The sequence below is a fragment of the Schistocerca serialis genome, chromosome 11, assembly GCF_023864345.2.
Source record: "Schistocerca serialis cubense isolate TAMUIC-IGC-003099 chromosome 11, iqSchSeri2.2, whole genome shotgun sequence".
NCBI lineage: Eukaryota > Metazoa > Arthropoda > Insecta > Orthoptera > Acrididae > Schistocerca > Schistocerca serialis.
In genome coordinates, this window is record NC_064648.1 from 60277041 (window position 1) to 60301850 (window position 24810).

Consider the following 24810-nt stretch of genomic DNA (forward strand, 5'->3'; position numbering starts at 1 on the left):
GCCTACAGAAATGCCTTCACAAAAGAAGACGAAGTAAATATTCCAGAATTCGAATCGAGAACCGCTGCCAACATGAGTAACGTAGAAGTAAACATCCTCGGAGTAGTGAAGCAACTTAAATCACTTAATAAAAGCAAGTCTTGTGCTCCAGACTGTATACTAATTAGGTTCCTTTCGGAGTATGCTGATGCATTAGCTCCATAGTTAACAATCATATACAACCATTCGCTCGACAAAAGATCCGTACCAAAAGACTGGAAAGTTGCACAGGTCACACCAATATTCAAGAAAGGTAGTAGGAATAATCCACTAAATTACAGGCCCATATCGTTAACGTCGATATGCAGCAGGACTTTAGAACCTATATTGTGTTCGAACATTATGAATTACCTCCAAGAAAACGGTCTATTGACACACAGTCAACATGGGTTTAGAAAACATCGTTCCTGTGAAACGCAACTAGCTCTTTATTCACATGGCCGGCCGAAGTGGCCGTGCGGTTAAAGGCGCTGCAGTCTGGAGCCGCAAGACCGCTACGGTCGCAGGTTCGAATCCTGCCTCGGGCATGGATGTTTGTGATGTCCTTAGGTTAGTTAGGTTTAACTAGTTCTAAGTTCTAGGGGACTAATGACCTCAGCAGTTGAGTCCCATAGTGCTCAGAGCCATTTGAACCATTTTATTCACATGAAGTGTTGAGTGCTATTGACAAGGGATTTCAGATCGATTCCGTATTTCTGGACTTCCGGAAGGCTTTTGACACTGCATCACACAAACAGCTCGTAGTGAAATTGCGTGATTATGGAACATCGTCCCAGTTATGTGACTGGATTTGTGATTTCCTGTCAGAGAGGTCACAGTTCGTAGTAATTGACGGAAAGTCATCGAGTAAAACAGAAGTGATTTCTGGCGTTCCCCAAGGTAGTGTTACAGGCCCTTTGCTGTTCCTTATCTATATAAACGATTTGGGAAACAATCTGAGCAGCCGTCTTCGGTTGTTTGCAGATGACGCTGTCGTTTATCGACTAATAAAGTCATCAGAAGATAAAAAAAAACTGCGAAACGATTTACAAGAAATCTCTGAATGGTGTGAAAAGTGGCAGTTGACCCTAAATAACGAAAAGTGTGAGGTCATCTACATGAGTCCTAAAAGGAACTCGTTGAACTTCGGTTACACGATAAATCAGTCAAATCTAAAAGCCGTAAATTCAACTAAATACCTAGGTATTACAATTACGAACAACTTGAACTGGAAGGAACACATAGAAAATGTTGTGGGGAAGACTAACCAAAGACTGCGTTTTATTGGCAGGACACTTAGAAAATGTAACAGACCTACTAAGGAGACTGCCTACACTACGCTTGTCCGTCCTCTTTTAGAATACTGCTGAGCGGTGTGGGATCCTTACCAGATAGGACTGACAGAGTACATTGGAAAAGTTCAAAGAAAGGCAGCACGTTTTGTATTATCGCGAAATATGGGAGAGAGTGCCACAAAAATGATACAGGATTTGAGCTGGACATCATTAAAAGATACGCGTTTTTGGTTGCAACGGAATCTTCTCACGAAATTCCAAACACCAACTTTCTCCTCCGAATGCGAAAATATTTTGTTGACACCGACCTACGTAGGGAGGAACGATCACCGCGATAAAATAAGGGAAATCAGAGCTCGTACGGAAAGATATAGGTGTTCATTCTTATACTCGTAGGTGTCGAATAATAGAGAAAAAAAAACCCTCTGTCAGGTACTTAAATGTGATTTGCAATCCATGTAGATGTAGATGCAGAATCGGCGAGGAAAGTAATATACGGTACATACTGACAAGAAGCAGGGACAGGATGATAGAACATCTGTTCATACGTCAGGAAATAACCTCTGCACTGTACTAGAGGGAACTGGAAACAGGAAAAAACTGTATACGAAGACAGACATTGGAATATACCCAACAAATAATTGAAGATAGCGGCTACAATTGCTACTCTGAAACGAAGAGGTTGGCACAAGAGAGAAAATCCTGGGTGTCGCTTCTAAACCACTGAGAAGACCGATGACACCAAAAAGAAAAAAAAAAAACAGTGTTGTAGGACTCCTTCAGAATATACTCTTACTCCGTAATCACAACGAAAATTGCTATGAATCCTGATCGAACAAACCTATTAGCCTGGCTTCTATCGTTAGTAAAACGCTTCAACCCATCCTAGTCCACAGTTTCGAGGAACACTTAGAACACCACCTGCTCCTTCACTGCATCCCGCATGGCTACCACCACAAGTACCCCATAAGTTATCAAATTCTTAAACATATCTACCTGTTTTTGCGCTAAGGAACAAAAGCTGTTCTGCTTGTTTGTCTTTCCCCAGAAAACGAAAATCTTTGATGAAATTCACTGAAGCGCCAAAGAAATTGGTATAGGCAAGCGTATTCAAATACAGGGATATGTAAACACGTAGAATATGGTGCTGCTGTCGGCAACGCCTATATAAGATAAGAAATGGCTGGTGCAGTTGGAACACCTGACACGTCTACATACGACTCTGATAGATGACACTATGTAAGTATTCTGTCCACCTGCATCCACTCATGTCCATTGGGCTTTCCGACTGACTTGGGCAATTCCAGCAGGACAATGCGATGCGCCACACGTCCAGAATTGCTACAGAGTGGCTCCAGGAACGCGCTTCTGAGTTTAAACACTTCCGCTGACTAGCAGACATGAACATTATTACTGAGCACATCTGGGGCGTTTTGCAACGTGCTGTTCAGGAGAGATCTCCACCCCCTCACACTATTACGGATTTATGGAGAGCCCTGCAGGATCCATGGTGTCAGTTCCCTCCAGCACTACTGCGGACATTAGTCCAGTCCTTCCCACGTCGTGTGTGAGCTCGAGGGGGTCCTACACGATATTAGGCATGTGTACCAGTTTCTTTGGCTCATGAGTGTGTAACATATGTTTATACTACAGATCTATGTTGTCCCAATCAGTTATTTTGGCCGTATAGCTCCTTGTCTGATACACCACACTTCTTTTGTCACTGTAAATCTTACTCAGCAGAATATCTTCATCAGTTTACAGTAATACGCCGAGAATCAGTTCTGTACCTTCTCCATCTCCTCTACAAAGATGAAATTCACCAGCCAGCTGATCCGTCTGCTCCATACTTGCCGACAACATTCCCTTTTATGCCCCCAACCCCAAGCTTCCTAACATTCTCTCCGGATCTACCTCAATAACTTATAAATGCTACCAATCGTTTCTCTCTTCCTCATATATACGTGCCTGCGTGGTGGCAGTCGATTCAGAGGTAATCTGGTTCGAATCCAGGTAGGTGGAAGAAATTTCCACCCTAGTATTTTCCCAGTAATGGTAGAGGGGTTCGAACATCAAGTTCCTCATCATTAGACCCTGCATCAGCGTCCTACATTAAATGAACTCTGTTCAGTGTCTCACGACACCAGGGCCTGTGACACTGTTGAAGGTGACAAGTGCTGTGTCGTTGATAACCGCCTGGGGCAAATCGTCAGTCGGCCTCCCCAGAGACGCTGTGTGTCGAAGCAGCACCGCCAGGCGCCAGTGAGGAAGAATCTGTAAGCCACACCTCCCATAGTTACAATGCACCACACGGAACAAGTATTTCCAGTTCTGTCAGTATTTGCCAGCAGGTCTGTCGGAGTCCAGCCTGAGTTCTGTTCTGTCTACGAGGATATCAACAGTTCCATCACGAGTGCAGACAGGCGACGGAGTTCCACATGTGCCTTCAGAGGGCAGTGTCGGAATACCGTCGCTCGGTGAAGCCTAGTTCGGGCTGACGTGTACAGTTTCGAGGGCCTCCAGCGGACACGTATTTGTCGTAGCTGCAGTAAGCGTTCGTGTTCGCTATCTGCAGACAAGTGGGCTAATGGAGGTTACAGTCTTCAGCCGCTCTACCGTATATGAACCTCAATTAAAGTGACATGCACTCACATAGCTGCAGCAGCACAGAGCAAAAGATAAGTGTATTGCTTTTGCATCAGTAAGGCGTTCTGTTCGTTGACTGTTTCATTTATCTGCTTTTAAATGTGTGCAAAGCAGGACACAGCTTGTCTGTCAAATGTCTTCGTCCATCTATTATCGCATTCATTACAGTCACCTACACTCAAGAAGTGCATTCAAGTCGCAATGCTCTCACAATTCGAGGATAGTGGGCTCTGTACATGGAGGAAGATACATATTTGCAGTCAGGTGGAGAACATCCCCCTCCAGTTCTCTCAACTGACATGGACAGACGACTCTCACTTTCCTTCTCCAATCTTGGACTAACCATGCGCCCCCACCCTACAACAGACACAAATTAAGAAAACAGCAAACTGGCCATATGTGGAGGTTCCATCATTCACTCATCCTCTGTACTTGGGACAACTCACCAAATGAGGCGATGCTGTTGTAAGATGGTGGTTGAAAACCTAATTTCTCTGTGATGTACCTGAACACCTTAAGTTGAATGATAGGATGATTCCTTTGGAGGGACACAGCTGTCCCGCTTCCCCATACATACCAGTTCTAACTCACACTCTGTCTCTAATGGCTGTGTCATCAACATGACGTTAAACCCTAATCTTGTTCTCTCCTTTGTTTTTCAAAATGCCTTAACTTCTCCAGCCTGATTAGATTGCTCCTCTTCTGAAGCTCCACCAAATACCTCAGCTTTTGCTATGCCTGTAGCGACATGTCAAACCACCTGACCCCCTTCCTATTCCAAGGAAACTTCAGATGGCTGATTCTTCCTATCCCAGAACAGTGCTGTCCGCAGCTTGTGGTCTCGCAGTCGCGTTCTCACTTTCCCAGCACAGGGTCCCGGGTTCGATTCCCAGCGGGGACAGGGATTCTCACCTTTCTCGAGATCACTGGATATTTGTGTTGTACTCATCATTTCATCATCAATCATGAAAGTGGTGAGATTAGACTGAGCAATAGTTAGTTGAGTGCTCCACAAACCGAACATTATCATCACCATCACAACAGTGCTGTCACTTACCTGACCAACCACTTGTTATCCTAGCGTGTATATCTCCTTCCTATGTCAAGGTTCCCACTTCCAGACTCCTGACCACTATAATCCGTCCCTCCACCTACCCGTTACTGCACCAACTCGTCAGTCACACATCTCAGCTCAATCCCACACCTTATAATACAAACATCCTTTTTGGTGCTCATGTCCATCATACTAGATTACCCTTATAGCAGTTATTGGGATCTGACCCCGAACCATGTGCCAGAAGTAGCAGCTTTATTTTCACCAAAATCGCATCATCAAATGGTTCAAATGGCTCTGAGAACTATAGGACTTAACTGCTGTGGTCATCAGTCCCCTAGAACTACTTCAACCTAACTAACGTAAGGACAGCACACACATCCATGCCCGAGGCAGGATTCGAACCTGCGACCGTAGGGGTCGCGCGGTTCCAGACTGTAGCGCCTAAAACCGCTAGGCCACTCTGGCCGGCTGGCATCATCAGCATCAAAGACGTGTTTTTTTACTTTATTTCAATTCTGTTATGTTATTCATTCTATATGTAAAAGCCAACAAGTATTTTTAACGTCAGTGCGATGAAGAGTATTAACACGTCTGCAGCTTGTCCACCACCACACCATGTGGTGAGAGTGGAAAAGAAGTCGTAATCCCCCCCTCCTTCCCAAATCCAGTTATTGTCCACCATAAGCAAAGTCTTTTACGAAAAATTTTAGAGGATCGAACATTACGGTAAACTTTATAGTTTACTTAGCTTTTGATGTACAGTTGGCTCCAGTTCTTCTTGTCTATGGGTCTCATTCTTGAAGTTGAAGATCTCACAATTTAGATCCTCATGGTGGAATTGACCTAAATAAATTTGAAGTTTGTTGTAACAGAAGTTTTTGTTACTTTAATATGTTTTGTCACATTTTGTATATCACACAGTCTTTTGAATTTTCACATTAACAGAGCCGAAATTACATTGTTCACCCAAAATACAAAAATACGTCGGATCACATCAGAGGCATGCTTACTACTACCTCACTCTGCGGTAATGACCATATTGCAAAGGGTTTACAATTTTTCTTGAAAAGCGAATTTCTATTAATTTCGATTATTATTTCATAAATGAATCCAGAAATAAACATAATAAGCAGTAGTAGATTGCGTAGTCAATACTAGAAATTTTAAGTGTGCCAAATAATTCGTAATTTCAAATGTTAATAGAAAAATTATTTCAACTGTACATTCGGAACTAGTATTTATCGATTATAACATCCAAAATAAATTCCTTTTTACAAATTTTAGCTTCTAATGTAACATATGGTATATAAAATTATATGAAAGTTTTCAGAAAAGCTGTTGAGATACGGTTGACCTGTCCAAAATTTTAAAAATGATACTGGTATCGACAACTACTGTTGAGGAAAAGTAATGCTAGAGGAGGGTGCCCCGTTATAAAGCGGCAACGTCAAAGTTCGGCCTTTCATAGAATCTGCCCATGTATAAGAATCTTTTGAAAGATATTCTTCCTGGGTGTACACTTGCGCTCAACACACCAATGAACTATCTACATTGATGTATAGCATATTTGTATAATTTTCCTTTGATTCGTATTTAGAACGCGAATTATGTTTGAGGAAAACGCTGTCAGCACTTCTCAGTATATATGCTTTTACGGTTTGTGCATCCAAACCTTAGATGCATGATAGAAATATATTAAACCTTTTTTTTTTAAAAAGCTATTAGTATGTTCTAAAAGAATTTTTGGTTGCCGCATTACCTGTAAGTAGTTGCTTTATTACCAGTTCAAACACATCTGATTTCGCGATGATCCAACCGTATCCTCAGGTGTACACACCTATGAAAAAATATAATATAAATAACTATAATAATGTTCAATTGGGGCAGTTCAGAAGACACGGGAACAAATACTCATGTAGATAAATTGACGTTTATTCACTACAAGCACACGGTCTCCCAGCATTCGAAAGGTGTTGGTATAGCCAGAACTGTCTATGTTGGATGGTTACAAGACGAAATATCAAAAATTCCAGTGGGTAGGAGGCGCAGGCAGAGTACATGAGCGCTGCCTATTTTGATTGCCTATACCCAACCCTGTCACCAAGTCCGCACCATCAGTTGTCCCACGAGGTACCGTTTCCCTTTCTCTTTGTGCATATTGGTTCTTACAGTTTATGATCCCTTTGTCAGTCCATTTCTGTATATATAGCACCATGTACGTCTGGTATTAAGTTACTTGTCTACACTTAAATGTTCTCCTAAAGGAATTTGTTTCAATTTTAAGCATTTATACTGATCACTCTGTAACTCCACACTGTTCACGTTTTACTACAGTAAGTTTATGTTCCATTTGACAGCCCACTTATCTATGTATTTGTACTACCTAGGCTTAGTATTAATTTATGACTACGGGACTATTACATGTCTCTATTTAACCATCTACCCAATGGGCTTTGTTACAGTTTTAAACATTTTAGATATCACTTACCAATTTCATGTTGTAATACAGGAACATTTTAGATATCACTTACCAATTTCATGTTATAATACAGGAAGTTTTAGTCCCCTTCCACAGCCTGCCCACATATGAATTTGCACCACAGATGTCTAGTATTATTTTATGACTATGGAAAGGATACTTGTCTTTATTTAATGTGTTCCAATCATTGATTTTTCTGCAATTTAAACCATTTTTATGGATCAATCTGTAATATTTATATTACTAACGTTTTATCACATGAAGTTCTTGTGCAGCACTTTTAGTTTTAATTTTATCTTAGCGGCTCTTACCGTGCGCCTTATAATTACTTTCTATGTGTTTGTTAAATTACTCACGGTATTTTTCCTCCTCAATTTATTTTGTAACAGTGCCCAGCCTTCGGCTGTTACGTAATCTCGGTTCTTCCATGTCCATCTTTGCACACTCTACTGGTGTATTCCCATATTTCTTGTTGGCTTCTTCTCTTGGGCGTAGTGTGTGCCAGTAGTTTTAATAGCATTACATCAACTGGGCCGTTAGTTGGGCTGGCCTTTCGATTCCAGGTACTGTCACGGTCTCCACCATGTGGCTTCTCCAGGCATCTGTTAATTTTTCATCGCCAACGGCTCTGCCACAGTGGTAATACCTGTTCCCGTCAGCTCGCCTAAGTTAAGCGCTGTTGGGCTGGGCTAGCACATGGATGGGTGACCATCCGGTCTGTCGAGCGCTGCTGGCAAGGGGGGTGCACTCAGGCCTTGTGAGGCAAACTAAGGAGCTACTTGGCTGAGAAGTAGCGCCTCCGGTAACGAAAACTGACATACGGCCGGGAGAGCGGTGTGCTGACCACATATCCGCATCAAGTGACGCCTGTGGGCTGAGGATGACAAGGCGGCCGGTCAGTACCTTGGGTCTTCTTGGCCTGTTCGCGAGGAGTTTTTTTAATCAGTTAATTTTTCATCACTATTGAGTCTTTATATTTTTCTACACAAAGACACGTAAATTTCGTGTAGTTATCCTGTCGGTTTCAACTCCTTTTTAGCTCCAAACCGTGGCCACCAGCGCTCATGTACAATGTCTGCGGCTGCTACACATTGAAATTTTTAGTTTTTTTTATCTTTTAACCATCAAATTTAGGAGATTCTGGTGTTTCGAACGCCTTCTGGGCGTTGGCAGACCGCGTGTTGAATTAGTTAAGCGAGTATCTGTTCCCCTGTCTTCTGGTTAATTGCCTTATTTTTTTACCATTGTTGTAGCTTCTAATTTATATACAGATGTATACACCAGAGGATGCGATTAAATCATCGGGGCCGGCCGGGATGGCCGAGCGGTTCTAGGCGCTACAGTCTGGAACCGCGCGACCGCTACGGTCGCAGGTTCGAATCCTGCCTCGGGCATGGATGTGTGTGATGTCCTTAGGTTAGTTTGTTTCAAGTAGTCCTAAGTTCTAGGGGACTGATGACCTCCGCAGTTAAGTCCCATAGTGTTCAGAGCCATTCGAACCATTTTTTTAAATCATCGGGAAACCAGCTGTGCTTGATCCTGTAATGAAGAAACCGCTAACATCTAATGTGGCTACCTAAAAGATTTTTACAAGAATTTGAACAGATTTTATTAAATTTAAATACAAGGTGTTTCAAGAAGAATATACGTACTACATAGTATTATTTAGTCCAAACTATCGATCGCTGCACCTCGACTCGGCTATTGGAGAAACGAATACAAAGTCTAGTTTATATGAATAGCCGCTAGATCTCAGTTGTCTCCTATTTTGCTTGGTACGCGTCATATGTTTAAAATGGTTGCTCCGCAGCAGAAATCATTTTGTGTTCTCGAGTTTGTGAAGTGCAATTCCGTGGTTACAGTGCAAAGACGTTCCAGACTGAGGTACCAAATTGATCCTCCCAATGGGTGAAACATTCGCTGATGGTATCGACAGTTTCTACATACAGCATGTGTATGTAAAGGAAAGAGTCCTGGCCGCCTTCGAGTTCCTGAGGGAAATATTACACGAATTCAAACTGCTTTCCTAGTCCTTCAAAATCAACTCGTCGTGCCAGTCGGGAGTTACAGCTGCCTACAACAACAATTTCCCGTCTTTTGAGACGTCGGTTGGTTACGAAGCCGTACATGTTACAGCTGTTACAAGCTCTGCGTCCTGATGACAAACGCAAGCGTGTGGCATTTTGTAACGAGATTCTTGATGCTGCTGACAATGATAACACTTTCGCACAGCGCATCGAGTTCACTGATGAAGTGAGTTTCCATGTCAGTGGTCAGGCAAACAAACACAATGTTCGAATTTGCAGCCATTGAACATTTTCGAGATTCGTGTTTTGTGTGATATCCCGATCGTCTGTTTACGGCCCATTCTTCTTTCATGGAAACACGGTTAACGGTCAGCAGTATCTCGCTATGTTACAAAGCTGGTTGTTTCCGACGCTGCAGGAAGACCATTTTTCAACGAGACGGGGCAGCCCCTCACTGGAGTCTCGAAGTGCGTAAATATCTGAATGAAACCGTTGGACCGGTCCTAAGCAGCTGGTGACTTGATATGTCTCAGCTGGGCTCCACAGTCACCGGATTTGAGGCCCTCTGACTTCTTCCTGTGGGTTTTCCTTAAAGACAACGTTTATGTGGAACCACTCCCACAGAACCTTGGAGAGTTGAAGAACCGGATCCGTACTGCCATAACATCAGTGACGAAGGACATGCTTGCCCGAGTATGTGAGGAATTTGACTATCGATGTGATATTGTTCAGCCGGCCGCGGTGGTCTAGAGGTTCTAGGCGCTCAGTCCGGAACCGCGCGACTGCTACGGTCGCAGGTTCGAATCCTGCCTCGGGCATGGATGTGTGTGATGTCTTTAGGTTAGTTAGGCTTAAGTAGTTCTAAGCTCTAGGGGACTGATGACCACAGATGTTAAGTCCCATAGTGCTCAGAGCCATTTGAACCATTTGATATTGTTCGAGTCGCTGATGGAGGACATACTGAACACCTGTAATCTGAACTTGAGAGGTTCGTAAACAAGTGCGTAAAGTTTCATATTCGTATGTCTTAAGGTTTAATAAATAAATGCATTCGAAATACATATATTCATTTTGAAACACCCTGTATTTCCCTCAGTTCTCAGAATGTGGTAGGTAAAGCTCTCCGCAAGTTTGAAGGTCGGTTTTAAGATTTGGAAGAAGAACGAAAAAACTTAAAATCTGCCGTATCGAATACAGCTATTGAGGTTCTGGGGAAGAAAAGGAAATACAGGAAATGTAGAGGAGTAAGGATTTCGATACCAGAGATGGAAAAAGCAATTACAGAAGAATGAGTAGCTTTCAAGACCAACATAAATAATCCCACTAATGAAAGTATAATGAATATAAAAAAAGAGGAATAATGCGAAATTCATAGATCGGGAGATGCACGCAGTATCATAGGACCGCTTTATTACCAAAGTAGACAGACGGTCACTTGTAAAGTGATGAAATCAGTCAACAGAGAAGAAAATGGTCGTATGCGCGTTAATATTATAGGATAGAATGAATGGATAGCTCATTATAGAAGATTTTGATACGATCATACTTTAATTCAGACATTACCTGAACTGAATGACACAAAAAAGCCTGGACGAAAATGATATGAGAGAACTGACGGAAGCTATAAAAGCTAGGAAATATAGGAAAGCCACAGGAAATATAGGAAAGCCACTGGTTTAGATGGCGTTAATACGGAACTGCGGCAATGTGGAGGGCTAGTCCAGCCTCTAAGACTTCTTCACGTATTTAATCAACGTTGGAGAAATATGAATACCCCAAAAGACTGCCTGAGAGCCAAAGTAATATCTATCTTTTAAAAAGGGCGATAAAAATAAATGTAGTAACTATCGAGGTAAAAGCTTCCTGGATTCACACTGTATATTATATGCCAAAATCCTGAATGCAAGACAAAAATATCGTGGAGAAGTTAGCGTCTGAAGAACAATCACATTTTAGAAAAGGACGATCAAGTATTGATAAAGGTTGTAGAAAAGAGACGAGGGTTCAATACGGAAATTCATCTTGCTTTTGTTGAGTGTGTTAAAGGTTTCGATAAAGTGAATACATAAATGCTATGCAATATCACGGCTGAACGAGGTTATCCATCACATATCATAAGTGCTATGCTATTAAGAGTCTACACACAAACACCAAAATGTTACACTTATGGGAAATGTAACAACAAAACCAATGAACACAAACAAAGGAGTACAACAAGGTTACTGTATTTCTCCAACGTTCTCATCAGCAAATGGAAAATGTTGAATATAAATGGAGCTCTTTTAGATCGTGACACTAGACAAAATGTAATTTTATGTGCAGGTGACCTACCTCTGATTACAGAGAATGAAGATGACTTTCAAATGGGTGTCTGTAAGTTGCAACAGATGGCCTCAAATTACAGCCAAACATAGTCAGTACATAAAACGAAAGTGATGGCATTTCGGGGCAGACAAGCGGCCATGTCTAAAATAGTCTTAGATAACAAAATCTTGGAACAAGTAAAATTTCTTAACTATCTAGGATGAGCCATCACGAATAAAACCATGATGTGGACAAGAAATTAAATAAACCAGCTTCCATGTGTGGAACCATCGTAAAAAGTTTGCAGAATAAAGCAAGGAAAGAAACCCAGCAGAAATTTTATGGGACAATAGCAGTACCAATCCTTACTTATGGAAGTGAAGCATGGAGAACAACAAGACATCAACAAAGTTGAGTAGGGGTTCAAGGAATGAAATTTCTAAGAAAAAAAAAAGGCTCAAATGGCTCTGAGCACTATGGGACTTGACATCTGCGGTCATCAGTCCCCTAGAACTACTTAAACCTAACTATCCTAGGGACATGACAGACATCCATGCTCGAGGCAAGATTCGAACCTGCGACCGTAGCAGTCACGCGGTTACCAACTGAAGCACCTAGAACCGCTCGGCCCTAACCTCCTGCCTGAAATTTCTAAGAAGAGTGGAAGGATGTACGAGGGGAGATGTAAAAAGAAATGAAGTTATAAGGAAACATTTAGGAATGTATAAGCTAAACGAGAGAATAAAGGAAAATACAAGAAAGTCGAAGTAATGTGTAGACGAGATTGGTACAGAAAGGCTCCAAATTACAAACGTTGTGGAAAAGAAATGAGGGAAGTCCATGCAAGAGGTCTGTACCGTAACAGGCAATGTGCCTCATATGTGAAGTGAAGGAGAAGGGGAAGAAGACATAGTTCATTACTGGGTCTCTGAACCATGCTGAAGTTCCAGCGTTTTCGACTTCGACAAAATCATTGTCAGAGGTAAATGAAGAGATATGTGACAGAGGAAATTCCAGGAGTAATTCCTGGATCCCAGAGGTCTGGAGTTGTAATACCACATTCATCCACTCAGCAACCGACATTATATGTCCCAATTGCACTTGCTGTTGTATTATTCTCATGAGGTAGTATGATTTTTACGTTTCTGTGTGTGTTTTCGAAGTTATGGTAACAGAGTATTAAGAGTAAACCGTTCATTGTGGCCAATGATATTTCCTAAATTTTCCGCTACTGGAGTTTGCTGTGATCTCCCTGGACTCCCTCCTGCTAACGAGACAGACTGGTGACAAATCTGCTCCATCACTTCTGTTAGCACTGCTTGATGAGGTCACTAGGTTGAGGGACAAAACTGTGGCATCAGAAAGACGAAAATTCAAATTGCATTCTCTTCCTTTGCACAGCACGTCTGAAAGTTCCAAAAGTTCCATTGCTCTTAGGTCGAAACATTATGTTCTATGTTGGGGGACTTATATACAAAAAAATACGTAACCAGAAAACAGTATATGGACGATCACGCCTTACACAGAGATCTATCTGTCTCCATATCCCCCTTTGCGGTCTTGCGACTCGTCCCAGTAATTATGCTTGGAAAGGCTATTTCAGAACTTACGTTCAATTTTCCGTTATTCATGTGACGTTGAGTTACATGGGACTCAATTATACCTCATACTGAGTTGGTGGCGTGGTAAGATCGGGATATTGTCGTGGCCATTTCCAAGGGCTGCAGGAGTGGTGACGTTTGGAATTCGTGATGGCCACTTTTAGTGTGACTGGAGGCGTTGTAGTACCACACCCAATCCGTGCCGACATTGTTCATTCAGGAACTCACACACATGAATAGCAAAGAGTGCTCAAGCTCCGTCCTACTGTAACCACACTCGATCCATGACTGCCTCGACAGCGAGCTGAGGTATTCAACACTTCTGTTGTATGGCCAAATGAAAGATTCTATTCATGTACGCTTCCAAAAATTGTGGTCCAAACAGGTATCGTGAGCACACGCTGGCCCGTGTAACATGAGGTGGATTCTTTTCCACCGCTCGCAGATGATGAGAATTTTCCCTACACCATGAAACAACATTTCTACTATGTAAACTGCAATACACCGCACATTTGCTAGAAAACAACATTCTTGATCTAAGCATGGCAGAAATTGTGACAACAAAGTACGATTGGGTGCAAGTCGTCGTTCCATGTCATTCTCAGATAATTCAGTAGCAAACGTCAGCCTAAACCCTTTAGTTTTCTAATGTTTTTCAATGTGGTCGCGCATTCTTGACCGCGATGCTTGAAGTTCAACTTTTTTTTTTTTTTTTTGAAATCTGAAAATGGATTTCATTGGCCACTGCTCAGTTGATTGAGGGATAGGTAAACACGTTTTATTGATTCCAATACGGGGCCTTCTTTGAGACAGCCTGAGAGAACAGCAGTTTTCTCTCGATCTCGCATGGCTACTTCACGAGGTGGACCATGGCAAATGATCTCATCCGCTCTCTCATAGTTTATCCTCGTGCACCCACACAGGCGCCACTAATAGTTCCTTTGAAGTGTAACTATCACATGGAGTCCAACTCATAGACCACAGTAGTTGTATGTACCGAAATAAACAACAACCAGTTGCATAGAAGGAATTTAATGTCTTTAACCGATTTCAAGCACTTAGTGCCCTTCTTCGAAAGGCTGTACAAAAAAATACACCATAAACAAGTAGAACTTAGATAAAAGTGTTAAAATTAAGCACGAAAAGTGAGAATTTCAAAAAAATTAAACATAAAAATGGTGCTTATTTATAACTATCACATTATTTGGAAGTGTCAACAATAACATGCATGCAGCGTATTGCTATGGTCCTAAAAATATACAAGAGCAATAATTAATACAATAATGAATCCTTTAATGCAAAAAGAGCTCGTAAAGGGTTACATGTGGTTCGTAGTGCCTGTGCAGAAGTAGTATAAAGAAACCAAACACCAAGCGCAAACATAATGCTGGAAGTGGAGCTAACCAGCTAATGACATCCATATGTTGAGGTTGGTCTCGGGGTGGGGATAGAAGTACGACGAAATAATAAAAGAAAACCTTACACAGCTACAGTTGCCATAAGGCATAAACGAAAAATATAATTACGCATAAGCAGAGTAATAAGTAATGTATAAAAAGCTAGTAATTAGTAAAATAAATTAATAACAATGACAATTATTGCTGTGGACGTGAAATTTGGGAACTAACCTCTTAACAGTTGTAATGGGGTCAGTAGCATGCCAGCAGGGAACCTATCAGCAAAAAAAAAGAAGGGAAAGCGTATCATGGGGTTGGAAACTATAATTACAGTAAGTGGGTAAACAATTCTCAATCATTGGCTAATATTAAGTGACTATAAGCGAAAATAAGCGTTGTCATAATTAAAATATAGCTAAACAATTAGTACTGGAGTATATGCAGTTCAAAGCACGTAATGTAGAAGAATTGTATCTTGCGCCATTCATACCAATTGCATGGCAGTGCAAGTTTTAGAACACATGCATGAACTGGTGTAGAGATTTCAGTAGCGTGGTAGCAGGAAATATGGCCGCACAAACACGGCGGGAGATGCACCAAGGGGCGAGAAGCAATAGCTGGAGTAAATGGAGAAATAATTCATAGTTAGTAACTAAAACTAAGTGTTAAACATAACTATAGGAGAAAGCAAAGGGGAACATCGTTGTACGGTAGAATAAATAGTCGAGAAATTATAAAGTCCTAAAGACGCCTCATGAAGTAAATATAACCAGCCATATTGACATAAGTCGTAGAAAATATGTACAACAGGTTTGACTTCCTGACTGTGAATGACTAAGGTGCTTATTAACCGTAAATACTAGTTGTACTATAATGTGGAGCATCTTTAACTGGAAATAGAATGCCATTAGATCATTGTTCACATATAGCTGACCAACTGTAGCAAAAGTAAATCACCACCTGTAGGTTGTACATGGTTTAGCATGTGCAATAATAAATGGTCAACTACCTTGCAATGTAAGTGGCTAAGCATTTAGAACTGAAAGCGCTTCCCTACTTACAACTATAGATGACTAACAGCCTGTAATTATATATGACCAGCTTACTAAAATATGTGTGGTTAAAAAACTAACTACATGTATCAAATGCATCCACAGTAAAAGGCTGATTAACTGTAGTTGTGCACTGTGTATAGGTAACTAACAATAACTAAGTGCAACAGAGTATGGGCAACTTATAGAGTGTAAAATAGTATCAAAGAATTACTGGTTATAAATAGGAAATTAGTGACCCTCTGAGCATAGCCAATTACTACAAATTATTGAAACTAGCGTACTGATTACAACCTGCTGACTGCAACTTACTGAATATAACTGCAAACAAGTAGTTCCAGTAACGAGTGTAACATATAAAATAGCAATATTCTGCCCACGAAAATTAACAGCTTCTAATAATTAACTATCTAACATCTACAAAATCCAGTTACATGCCAGAGGCTGGTTGTACACCTCAGCAATGGTAATAGATCATCCCTAAGAGAAATGTCAGGGAGAGGGGTGTTGGGGCAATTGGGAGGATGCGTAGGTGCAGTTTTAAATACACAGGGTGGAGTAAGAAAGTGAGAAGTTAAACTATACACACAAAACTGTGTGTGAAAAACTTACTATGTGTGTTTGTGTGTGTGTGTGTTGTGTGCATGTGTGTGTGTTTGTGTGTAGGTGTGGTTGGGTGAGTGGGTGGATGCAGGTGGATGTGTATGTGTGTGGGGGGGTGGGGGGTTGTGGTGGAGGATTGGGGAAGGGAGAGATGTGATAAGGTGGTGACCCAGGTGGGAAGGAATTGGTGGAATGGGATGATGGGTGTGGGAGGGACAGATAGGACAGATGTGATAAATAGGAACAAAACAGGCGTATAAGAGTAACATTCTAGCAACTGATAAGGTGAAGCAATTATGATAATTAGTTGCTATTTGATTATGCCAACATTCTGCAAACTATTGAAAATAATAAACTAATTGAACCTTGTGGACTGAACTGATTATGACTGTAATGAAATGATTTTGGCACTAATTGGGGTTTACTTAGTAATCACATTCTAGCTGTCAAGGCTGTCAAGCTCCTTTAACTAGTTATATGTAAGAGAGGAACTAATTTATATCAGGAACTGACAATAAAGCACTGAAATTGCAGTAGACTAATAATGAAAGAAAAATAATGAGAGAGAAAAATAGGGGGATAGGTGGGTGAGGATGTGGAAAGGTTTTAAAGAAACAGAAGGAAATGGACACAAAACTAATAAACTAATAAGTGAAACTGTGTAGGAAAAATATGGCACAGGGGGCGGTGTGGATTGACAGTGGGGGTTTGAGGGGAATGGAGGAGAGAGGACGAAGTGTGGTGATGTGGTAAACTGAGTGGGGAGGGAGGAGAAATGTTTGGGATGGCTGGGGCAGAAGGAATAGAAGGGAGAGCAGTGATAACAGGAACAAGTGAAGAAAATTGGTTTATAAGCAGCCAGTTTATTATGACTGATAAGGTGTAGCTATCACAGTAATTAGTTGTACCTGATTATAGCAACTTTCAGCCAACTATTGAAGCTAATACAGTAATTGCGAAATACTGAGTATGACCTTTTAATTATAACTGTAGTCGAATGGTTATAGTATTAATTGTGACCTACTGAATGATAATGTTCTACCCATGATAATTAATATATACTTATAAATAGTTATCTGTATCTTAGAAAAAAAGTCGTGTATACATCAGAGTCAGACTATGGAGCACTGTAATCATAGCAGGCCTACTGAGAGACATTGAAATGGGGTGGGGGAGGCTACAGTTGGGGCAGTTGGAAGAGGAAAAGTAGGCAAATGTCTTAAACAAACACAAATGTTTGTAGGGGTAAGGGAAGGAGAATGGTAAAGGCTCAACTACATGAGCAAACCTGCATGAGTAGACCATACCACACCGTGGGGTAATGTGGAGAAGAAATAGGAGGCATTTCGGTGGGGTAGATGAAATTATGTAAAGAACTGGGGGAAATACATCACCAGAAAAAAATTAGAACACCTGGAAAGATGACGTCGATTTTGATCCGAAGACAACCTGTTAATGGTTTCAACATCATCCCCCAACAGATAGCGCAATGTCATGGCAGAAATTGTTACAACAAAGTACGACAGGGGGCATGTCGTAGCTCCATGTCATTGGCAGATAACTCAGTAACAAACATCATCATCCTAAATCCTTTCCGTACTCTTTGTATGTGGTCGCGTACTGTTGACTGTAGTGCTTGAAGTTCAACTGCTCTTTTGCAAATGGATTGCATTGGAGACTTCTCATTTGATTCAGGGACACGGGCACACGTTTCCTCTCGGGTTTTATTACTTCCAATACGTGACCAATCTGTGATACACTCTGGGAAAAAAACAGCACATTTATGTAAAACAGGAAGGACTGTTTTACGAGGTGAACCATGGTAAATGATGTGATTCTCTCTCTCACAGTTTTTCCCATCTGTGGACGCTTGTGCACTCACACACGCGCCCATGATCGCTCCTGTAAAGTGTAAATTTTTCCCCTTGGAATCACAGCTCAAAGACTACAGTACCGAAACAAAACACTACAACACTGACCACAATGTTTTTTATCAGCTTCAGAGCTGAGATATCGGTAAAACCTATTTATTTTCTCAGTTGTTCTAAGTCAAGACGGATACAGGGATATACTGGACACTGTAAAGATGAAGTAGACTTGCACAGTACTCACTGAATGAAACTGTGATATCTGGCTTTCTGAATACTTTTCTTTATGTTGACATTCCACCTTATCTCATTCTCGGTAATTACGACTGGGTATCTGTTGGTTGTGGGCAGTTCTAAAAACTGATCCCCTATGATTTATGTAAACAGCGTCAAATCTTATAATCCACAGGAGACTTCGTGTTCAACTAGCATTAGTGTGTTAGCACCACCTACTTACTGCCATTGTTTTCCAGATGAGGAGTGGCAGCTGGAGGACAGAAGCAATGCTACGCTTTCCATAGACACTGACTGCATACAGCTGTTGGTGGACGCCTTGGACCATCCCACGTGTCCGCTGGAAGACCTGCCACAGGAGACCACCGAGCAGCGAGAGCAGTGCCGTGTACAGCTGTCGGACGACGTGGTTCAGGGGTGGCCCCACATACCCGTCACCAGCTACCTGGCCTACACGCAGAGGGCCAACGTCAACCTCTGTCTGCTGGCCTGGATGACAGTCAACTCGCACAGCATTTGTCAGGACGTCCCCTTTAGTGTGGTACAGTCTGTGCGTGATGCTGCCTGCTATTTCAGTACACCTGATGACCAGTCGTGTCTGGAACCGAACGCAACACATGCCATCTGCTCTGTTTCCAGAGCTATTCTGTTGATGAAGTGTCGAGATTTTTCATCCCATAAGCCTCAGAAGATGTATCGCGTCACACTTTACCCAAATGGATCGTACTCGACCGTGTTGGAAGATAAATTCCTACAAGGTTTCTACAGACAGTATGGAAAGGATTTACAAAGAGCACTGATCGACAAAGACAGTTTAAACAGTGCCACATTGAAATACAAAGATCTAAAAACCGACAGCTTAAAAGCTTTAGAAATTTCTTTTATAGCAGTAAATATTTTCTTCCGCTCTTTGACTGCAGCAGTATATATGTACCTTCCCCAGCTACGCAATTTGCCTGGCAAGATATTCTTGTCCTTTCAGATCACGGGTATAATCCAGATCCTGTGTTCTGAGGTCGTGTATCGTATGGCTGGTGTCCCCGTCCTGGCCAATGCAGTGCTGATAGATAGCGCCCTCACACTCCTCTGCTGTATCTGGCTGAACTCATTCTGCTACCAGATGTACGCCTGTGTCCGTCATCTCAGGCTTCCTAGCGACCTGCTACCTGCCGAAGCAAGAAAGCTGTTCCGTCGCCAGGCGCTGTATGCACTAATACCCTGGGGTATAGTATGTACAATAACTATTGCTTTGGAAAAGACTAGCAAATTTTATTTGTTCCACAGTCGGATAATATTCCTCATCGCGATTTTACTGTCAGTAACTTACAATTTGGTATGTCTTGGATTGGTGGGCTACATGTTCCTGCTCAATAAGAAATCTATGACTCATCTCAGAATTTACAGCAAAGATACATTTGGATCAAAGAAAGAAATTCTTTTTTCGTCAGTTAAGACTGTCTTCTTAAGCGGGCTAGGTGTGATTATTAGAATTGGGTTTCACCAGGCACAGGGTGTGGCACAGTTTGTTTACTACTTACATATATCTACGATGATGCAGGGACCACTGTTGTTCGTTTTTTTCATTTGCAACGGAACAACGTTCCCTACACTCAAGAACAGGATACTAGCGTGTCTCAACCCAAACATAATCATTCCAGGGGAAGAGCTGTGTTCAGCAGCCGAGAGGAATCTAGCGAGGAGAAACAATCAACAACCCGCGGTAGCAGAATCCTCGTTGTAATCTCCGTGAGTTTTTTTCTCAAACGATCGTATCCACTGTGGACCATTCTAAAGCGTGTGCTCAGTTACAGAGTCCAGCAGATGAGACAAAATTAACTATGACCGATTTCACAAAACAATTGCACCAGTTTCATAATTTATTCCTTATTTACAATCACATACTTATTTCTACTTGGTAGCATAAAAGAGTCTAGTAATTAATGATAGGTATGGAAAGTAATGTGAAGTGAACGAAAACATGTTAAAGGACAGTATTACACTGGACTTGACTAACGTAATATTGTGAGCAGCAGTGTTGACTTGTTGAGCTAGAGATATGTGAAAGTACTATAGAGGACGTTAAAAAGTTATGTGCAGCCTGTGTGATAACCTTCAATAAGGATAATCATTATTTGAGAAGTGATGTATACAGACAGTATTGTGGTTCGAAAGACATGTGTCAGAAGATAAACTGAAAGGACACAGGTTTTTCCAAAAGTACAGCACCACAGTATTTACTGTTTAGTGTGACAGTTAGTTAGTTATGTCTTCCATAGATCAATCTCACGGTACCCGTTACGATGTGGGACATGTAAAGTGGATAAGAAATGCACACACGACTCTATGTTATTTTTTTTAAGCTTAAAGTTTTTATTACCTACCCCATTGCCTTAAATGGCACAAAATGCATATATTATACCTATAGATTTATTTATTCCTATTCAAGTATTCATCTATGGTATAGAAGGAGCTGTTTAGGGGATATGATTCCAGTTTATTACTGAAACCGTTACTGCTGTTAGTGAGACATTTTATTTCATCTGGTAATTTACCGAAAAGTTCTACAGCAGCATATATTACCCCTTTCCATGCCAAAAGATAAGTTAAGTGCAGTGTTAAGTCTTTCTTTCTTGTGGTATTACAATCAGGAACGTCTCTATTGTTTCTAACTCGCCCATATTGTAGAGAACAAATTTCATTACTGAGTGAATGTACTGTGAGGCTGTTGTAAGAATCCCTAACCTTTTAAACAGATTACTACAAGACCTTTTAAACAGATGACCAGAGGATGTGCGGCTGTGGGCCCCACACATTATTCTAACCACATTCTTTTAAGCAATGAATACTTTTTTCATAAGTGTGTGTTATCTTACTAACTTCAGTATCCTGAAAAATTGGCAATTATTCTGATTGCAAAAGTTGCTGAATCTAGTCGCTTTAGGAGATACAAAATATGAATGTTTCATTTAAGATTCTCATATATATGTACACCGAAAAAATTAGTATGCTCTACTCTGGATACTGGATGCTGACTTCTGTTGATGTATTATATTTATTGAAGGAACTGTACTCATTGCATCATAAAAGTGGATGTTCCATGTTTTTTCAAAGTCCTGAGCAAGGCCATTCACAGAAAATCAATTCGTTAATAACTTTTCCAAAAACATCATTTGTATCATTTTCTATTGGAGTTTCTTTTACTGGATTAATAATGATGCTTGTATCATCAGCAAACAGTGTCAGTTTAGCTTCTTGTTTGAGATAAGAAGGCAGGTTATTCACATGTATCAAGAACACAAGGGAGCCCATGATCAAACCCTGTGTAACACCTAATGTAATTCCCCACCAGTTAGTTGAAGTGGCAAACTGCCTTAAATCACTTAAACTACACAAAGAAACTTTTTGCTTTCTGTTCTGCAGATATGACTTAAACCACTGATATGCTGTTCTATTTATACCATAGAATTGTAATTTCTGTAACCAAATGTCATGGTTCACACAATCAAATTCTTGGATAAGTCACAGAAAATTCCTGTTGATGACGTTTAACTATATTAACTTTCTATTACGTGGGCAGCGAAAGTGTATTTTGCTGTCTCAGTGGAACAGCATTTTTGAAATCTGAACTATGGTTTACTGAGTATTCCATTACTGTTGCGATGGCTAACTGCTCTTGTGTACATTACATTCTCGACAATTTTTGAAAATGCTGTAAGCAAGGATACTGGCCGATAATTATTAACATCTTCCATGTCCCCTTTTTTGTACAGGGGCTTGACAATGGCATATTTTAACCTGTCTGGGAAAATACCTTGAGTTAGTGATGCATTATATATGTGACTCACAACATCAGCTGTAGCTGGTCCAAATTGTTGTAATATCTTATTAAAGATGTCATGTACTCCGAGAGAGCATTTATTTTTCACAGATATGATATCAATAAAAGTCTGGCCATTTGTTGAAATAAAAACTAAGTGAATAACCAATGGAAATGAAACTGCTATCTGTGTGAATTTAATATGCAGCCCAACTGAACACCTTGCCGTAAGCGATAAAATGTTGATGTGACTTTTAGAATCAGTCAAGTCACAGCGATCACCATTCATTTAGCGATCATCCGTAATCCTAAGAGCGAATGTCGAGAAAGAAGAGTTGTCAGATTGGATACAGCAGAACTGGAGATTGCAGCGTGATTCACCATCTTGGTATGCTACAAGGTAGGTACCAAGTGCGGCTTCCACGCCCACACCTCAATTGTCAGAGAGGCGCTGACAGCAGGGGTGACCCGCACTGCCGAGCATTGCCACCACCTCCCTTCTCCCCCAACCCTTCCATCCCCTCCCCTCCCCCCACCGCTGTCCAGTCACAGGAGCACCCAGACTCCGTACCACTGGTATGTGTGTGCGACATGCCAGACACGTTACGTGGTAACGTTTATTGACGGAACCGCATAAATTTCCTACACTGCTATGCGTGTTAAATCAGTCTCACATAAGGATCCCAACCCCGCTTCGACCCGTGGGACTGGGTTAAACTTCACCAACGGTAAGTAATACCCCTTTTTCTACATATCTTCCGTCTAGTAAGAATCTGTGATTCGTTCACAGTGATTCTGCCTAAACTCAATAAATCATCTTAAGCTGGCTCTACGCAAAACACAGTTGAAACTGAATAGAGAAACAGTCACTGACTCATCATCAGCCTCAAATTTCCACGATAAAACAGTTTAAGATTAGTGGTATAAAGTAAGCGTAGCCAAGTCAGTCATGTTACACCTAACCACCATTTCCACGTTACCTCTGAGCTCTCAATGTTTGTAAACCAATTCCGTAAAATATTCACTGACTGGCTGCAACACTGCACACTCCTTCCCTCTTCCAGAGGAGTGGTGACCCACGTTATTTACGTAAGAGCGTTATCCACTCCCTGGGAAAACCATTTGCCCTGGTGTGGGCCATAATGCAATGGGAGGAGGTCTGTTACAACATTTCATTTGGTCTAAGTGGGAGGGTACTTCCAAGTAGTCAAGTTCATCTACTCTCACGAGGTAATAAATAGAAAAGTATTAAACTCTAAAATTTTGTGCAAGGTTGTAATAATCATCGTAATCATCATACTCAAAATTATAAAAGAATGATTATAGTACAATAATGGAATGAATTTTGATAAACCGAAAAATTTCCTTTAACTGTTTACGGTTTGCAGTGCTAAATTCGGTGTAGTGAAGGAATAGATATTTACCGAACTTATTTGGCACTGATCGTTTAAAGGTTTACAGGCGCTCCTAGAAATGTGTAGACCCTTGCGTTGTCTGCCCTCAGTGCTACATACTGAACCAATACTGATGTATAGAATGTATCATCAGCATGACAGAATACTTAGTTATCTAAAGTCAATGCCTTTAGGCGACAAACGTAATAACCAAACCTACTGCAAAAGTTAACATGGGACTTGGATTAGAACTGGATTAGGCACATTTGCAAAGGAGAAATAACAAATATAAAATCTTACTACATCCTCTGTATATTAGTTACTAGTAATAGTTGCACAAAGTTCGACAGGCAATAACATAAAAAGGCAGTTTCACTAAAATGTAGAACTCAGTTGGTAAATGCATGAGGTGGTGTACCATAAAACACTTTGAAACCTCATCTATGTTAACACATGTTAGAACCCAGCACTAAAAAATATTTTCTTGTATCGACAAGGGAATAAAATCATGGGGTAACAAAGGCTATTCAACAAAACCCACGAATTTGTAATACTAAAATTCCAACGACTGACTTTAAGACACCAGTTTCTTCACAGAGCAACAGTCCTTCAAAACGTGGCACACTGCGGCATACTTAGTACTCAGTAAGAAAGACACATTAAACATTACCTAGATCAAAATGATACCTCTATATCTACATGCACATCTACGTCTACATGGATACTCTGCAAATCGCACTTAAGTGCCTGGCAGAGGGTTCATCGAACCACCTTCACAATAATTCTCTTTCATTCCAATCTCGAACAGGTCGCGAAAAAAGCGAACACCTATATCTTTCAGTGCGACCTATGATTTCCCTTATATTGTTATGATGATCGTTTATCCCTATGTAGGTCGCCGACAGCAAAATATTTTCGCCTTCGGAGGAGAAAGTTGGTGATTTAAATTACGTGTGAAGATTCCGCCGCAACGAAAAATGCCTTTGTTTTAACGATGTCCACCTCAAATCCCGTATCA

General features: G+C 41.1%; 1 protein-coding gene across 1 annotated transcript in view; it reads left to right on the plus strand.

Annotated features, from left to right (window-relative positions):
• Nucleotides 1-22527, plus strand: part of LOC126427223 (uncharacterized) — a 125924-nt gene extending 103397 nt beyond the window's left edge. The window contains exon 7 of the mRNA XM_050089462.1: nt 18821-22527. Coding sequence (XP_049945419.1) covers nt 18821-20322 — 1502 coding nt within the window. The 3' untranslated portion in view covers nt 20323-22527. The remainder of the gene's footprint in view (nt 1-18820) is intronic.
• Nucleotides 22528-24810: the final 2283 nt, after the last annotated feature.